The sequence below is a fragment of the Protobothrops mucrosquamatus genome, unplaced genomic scaffold (genome assembly GCF_001527695.2).
Source record: "Protobothrops mucrosquamatus isolate PMUCROS unplaced genomic scaffold, P.Mucros_1.0 scaffold15699, whole genome shotgun sequence".
In the NCBI taxonomy this organism is placed as follows: domain Eukaryota; kingdom Metazoa; phylum Chordata; class Lepidosauria; order Squamata; family Viperidae; genus Protobothrops; species Protobothrops mucrosquamatus.
Window position 1 is genome coordinate 1 of NW_015401465.1, and position 4,788 is coordinate 4,788.

At 46.6% G+C, this 4,788-nt stretch overlaps 1 protein-coding gene across 1 annotated transcript; it reads right to left on the reverse strand.

Moving 5' to 3' along the window:
* Window positions 1-4,084: 4,084 nt before the first annotated feature.
* On the reverse strand, window positions 4,085-4,783 carry LOC114923804 (coiled-coil domain-containing protein 89-like; the record flags this gene model as incomplete). Its single annotated transcript, XM_029287144.1, has 1 exon — window positions 4,085-4,783. A coding segment is annotated over one exon (465 nt), but the record flags the coding sequence as incomplete, so codon positions are not given.
* Between the last annotated feature and the right edge of the window lie 5 nt (window positions 4,784-4,788).

Consider the following 4,788-nt stretch of genomic DNA (forward strand, 5'->3'; position numbering starts at 1 on the left):
CCCCCCCCCCCCCCCCCCCCGCTCAAGCAGGAGAAAATTTAGTGGAGCAAATTTAGTGGCTCCCGAAACGCACAATGGGTGTACAACGTGTGACAATCTTTCTTGTTCCTTTAGAACAGGGGTCTTCAAACTTGGCTCTTTTGTGACTTGTGGACTTCAACTCCCAGAATTCCTCAGCCATCGTGCCTGAACTGAACTGAACTGCCAATTCAGATCAAATCAAACCAAGCACTGCAAGTCAAAGGAAAAAAATTATTACAACTATGTACCTCAGGAAACTGATAATATTACAAAACAAGACAATTGGAAGGTTGTGAGCAAGAGAATTGTAATAACTATCAAAGTTATACCCAGAAAATGTCATTGGCATACTTCATATAGCAGCGTACCTGCTCAAGAGTCAAATATAATTTTGCAGAATTGTTGCCATGACAACAATGGATGCTCAAAGAGGGGGGGAAAAATACCCAGGGCTGAAAGCATACACCTCAAAAATTTGAAAAAGAAAAAAACCAAAAGGGTTTCTTGTTAAATTAAAAAAAAAAAGGAAGATGAACCAAATCATATGGAGCACTGGAATAGGACTTTGCTCAGGATCCCAAAATGTCTACAGCAGGGTCCCCAACCTCCAGCCCGTGGGATGCCAGCAACCGGTCCACACAAACAAGCAAAGCCCCATCCGTGGGATGCAGGCAGCACACAAAACCAGGTACCCTCTGGTCTGTGGAAAAACCTTTCTCCACGGAACTAGTCCTGGTGCCCAAAAGGTTCGGGACCTCTGGTCTAGAGCCGATCCTGAAAATAGAGGTTTCTGTGCCCAGAAAGTCTTAGACGATATTCATTTCTCACATCCTCTATGATTAGAAGACAAAGTTAGTTCATGATTGGTTAAAAGCTATAGGAACTGAATGGAATTTCTAAGGAATATGGCAAGCGAAAGTTAAATTTTAATCTTTCTGACAACTTTTGGGTTTTGACAATTAAGTGGGCTACTGCTATAGAAATGGCTAGTAGTTACTATTTGGTATAATTAAAAAGTTGATATCTCAAAGGTGCTTTTTTTCAGGAGGCAACTGGACTTCCTTGTTTTTCTTTGAAGACGTTTCGCTTCTCATCCAAGAAGCTTCTTCAGCTCTGACTGGATGGTGAGGGAGAGTCAGTCAGAGCTGAAGAAGCTTCTTGGATGAGAAACGAAACGTCTTCAAAGAAAAACAAGAAAGTCCAGTTGCCTCGTGAAAAAAGCATCTTTGGGACAACCATGACCTGGATGACTGAGAATCTCCGTAAAAAGTTGATACTATAACTTTATTGACATACCTGAATGCACCAACAAATTTGCAAGTTACTGCTTTTTTTATAAATTTCTTTTTCCCTCTTCCATCACTTCATTTCCTCTATCCCACTTCCTTTTTTTTCCATTCTTTATTTTTATTTGTATTTTATATTAAGAAAAAAAACTTTTAGTAAAAAATATATTTAAAACATATGGCAAGCGACAGACAAGATCTCAGGAGTTGTAATCAAATTTTTCCAGTAATAATGGATCACTGAAATCCCTAAATGCAGCCACTAGATCAGTAATAGGCCAGGCTAAGTGTTTTCCGTGAATATAATTGAAGCATAGTTACAGAGATTAAAAGCTTACATTCTATTTCTATTATGTTCTAAGCCATAGTCTGGTTTAATTATTTTGACTTTCCTCTGTGATGGGAACCAAGACCTCTTAAATTTGTCAACCGTGGTTCATAGCTCAGCATTTTGTTTGAATCCAGCAAAAGTATGGCTTATTCAATGAACCGTAGTTAAACACTGTCAGCTTTCTTTCAATATCAGAAGATTTTCCTCAAAACATCTTGCTGCCTGTTTGGAAACTAGCTCCTCAACAAGGCACTTCCTTCACCTTATGGCTGTTGCATTGCTCCTTATCCTGTTTGTAAAATCCTGGGGTTTGTAGAATCAAAAAAGGAGCCATTGAGCAATGCAGGAAGCTATATTTAAACACTAATAGCTGCCTTGGTTCTACTTCAGCGGTTCTCAACCTGTGGGTCACGACCCCTTTGGGGTCGCCTAACCTCCTGCGGCTCTGGAGCCTCCTCCGCCATTTGCAGAGAGAGAGAGAGACAGAGACAGAGAGGCACTTGCGCTTCCCTTCTCTCTCTCTTTCTTTCTTTCTCTCTCATGCAGACTTGTCCCCACGCAGAGGTCCTGATTGGCCCTGCAGCCGGGTGCCCTGTCCCCTGGGAGAAGTGTGGCCAGGAAGGCCCTTTCCCTGGCTGGCCCCTCCGAGGTGCACGTGGCTGGGGAACCGTGCAGGGAAGTCCAGGGATCCCTGCAGAGCCTCCGCTGAGCGGGCCAGCCCTCCCGCAAAGCATTAGGAAGGTTGAGAACCACTGGTCTACCTGAACATATCTAGAAACAGGGAGTAGTGATTCAGTGGTTAAAGATGCTGAACCTATCAGCTGGAAAGATGACAGCCTGGGTTTGAGATCCGAGCTCCGTGCAATGGGGTATGCTCCCATTCCTTGCACCAGCAGTTCGAAAGCATGCAATTGCGAGTAGATAAATAGGTACCACTTTGGTCGAAGGTAACAGTGTTCTGTGCTCCTTGGCGTAGAGCAGGTGTCCCCAACCTGTGGGCCGCAGCCACTAGGCTGTGGGACAGGGTGGCCAATGCATGCGTGTGTGCTCACCCCCTCACTTGTGCTGGTGCCGTGGCTGCGGGGGCACAAAAACAGGACACCGTACCATGGGTGTGAAAATATGCCATCGCTGCCACGCCTCAGGGCGCGAAAACGCCGCTGCAACGCAGGGTGCAAAAAGTGCCGCCGCCACATTGCAAGGCACAAAAACGGCCACCACCGTGTCAGGGGACACAAAAACAAGGTGCTGTGCCATGCAAGAACAGGGCAGTGCTAGCGAGTATCACATGGGCACTAACCCCACCCCGTTTGCCGCACGCACATGTTTGCGGCCCCGTGCGCACATGTGCACATGTGCACAATGCTTCCTCCTCTCTTTTCCTCCGGTCCGCCAACCGACAAAGGTTGGTGACCTCTGGCGTAGAGTCATGAGATGCTGGCTCCCTCAGCTAAGAAATGGACATGAACACTGCCCCTAGAGTTGCACACAACTGGACAGGGGAAACCTTTACAAGTTTACCTTTATCTAGGAAAGGGGGGACCACTACCGGGCAGAGCTATTTGAACTGATCCAGAAGGATTCCCAAACTGCGACCCTCGAACAGGCAATCAACTTCCTCAAATACGAATTCCTGGAGTTTAGGTTCTGCGATTGTCCAGATCAACCGGTTCTGGCTCCAAGCACCAAATCCAGCAGCAGCAGGCACTCAACCAGCTCCTGCCCCATTGATACTGTCTGTCCTGGTGGTGCTAGTGGCCCCAGTGGCACCTGTCACTCCGCCAGCACCAGGGGCAGCCGTCCCCCTAGCACAGGTCACCTTCCCAGGTCAGGGAGGGTGCCAACCACCAGGATTAGGTGTTCCCAATGAATCCCACTGCTCCGCTACCTCTACCGCCAGGAAGATTTTCCTAACATCCACCTGAAATCCGTCTTCTAAATTCAGTTCCATCCAGAATTGTGGCTACAGGTAGTCCTTATGACCACCAAAAATATTTTCTGTGGCTAAGCAAGGTGGTGATTAAATGAGTCACGCCTGACTTTACCCACCTGTGTTACCCCAATTGTTAGCAAATCACTGCAGTTGTTAAATGAATCACACAGTCCTTCAACAAAGCCGGCTTCCCCCATTCATGTTGCTGGTTTAGAAGCCAGCAGGGAAAGTCGCAAATGGTGATCACATGACCCCGGGACACTGCATGCTGGTTGCCAAGCACCCGACTTTTGATCATGTGACCATGGGGATGCGGCCACAGTCCTATGCGCGAAGACCCGTCGTATCTTCGAGCAGTCGCTAAACGAATGGTTGAAAGTCGAGGACTACCTGCGGGCCAGTCAGCAGCATCTTAAAATGCTTTTAGTATAACCCAAGCGACTCCGGGACAAAAATAAACATGTTAGAAATGGCACGAAGGTTTAAATGCAAATTCTCAACTTCGGACTGGAAAGCGTTATTATCCTGACACATTTATTGTTAAGATATTCTATGTATTCAACATCTCTCTGGGCTGAGTGGTCAACATAGCGATGGCAACAACCCACGAGTGATCATTCTATCTAACTCTGAATAAAAGGTGTTATATTTAGCAACTACGTTAGGAAAAAACACCCGATCTCTTAAAAGGTGAGTCTTTCCTTAAAAGAAGGTTTCAAGATGGACAGGAAACCTTAACTATGCTCATTAAGCCATAAAGTGACGCAGTTTGGTATTTAACTCTTTCTCTTTGTTCAGCAATTCTGTGCTGTGCTTCCTGTAAGCTTCAAAGTGCATCCGGAGCTCCGAGTAGGCTTGTTCTGCCCCCTCAAGACGGCGCTTTAGATCTCTAACTCGTAGGTTACTGTCCACCATTGCAGCTTCTGTCTCAAACTGTAGTTCGGCTGCCTGCTTGGCCTTCTCCATATCCTCCGCCTTCTTCTCTAGCTGAAGGATCTCCCGTTGCTTTTCCTGAAGTACCTTGCCTCTCTCCATGGCCAGGTTCAGCAGGTCCTCCTTCTCCTTTGTGAGCACCTCCAGCTTAGCTTGCAGGCCGCTCTCAGCTTCTCTGAGCTGGCTCTCTGCTTGTTCCAGTTGGTTAAGGACCCGTTTCTGCTTCTTCTCCAAGACGTCCAGTTGCCTTTTCAAAGAGTCTGTTTCCTTGGTGTAGACTCTGG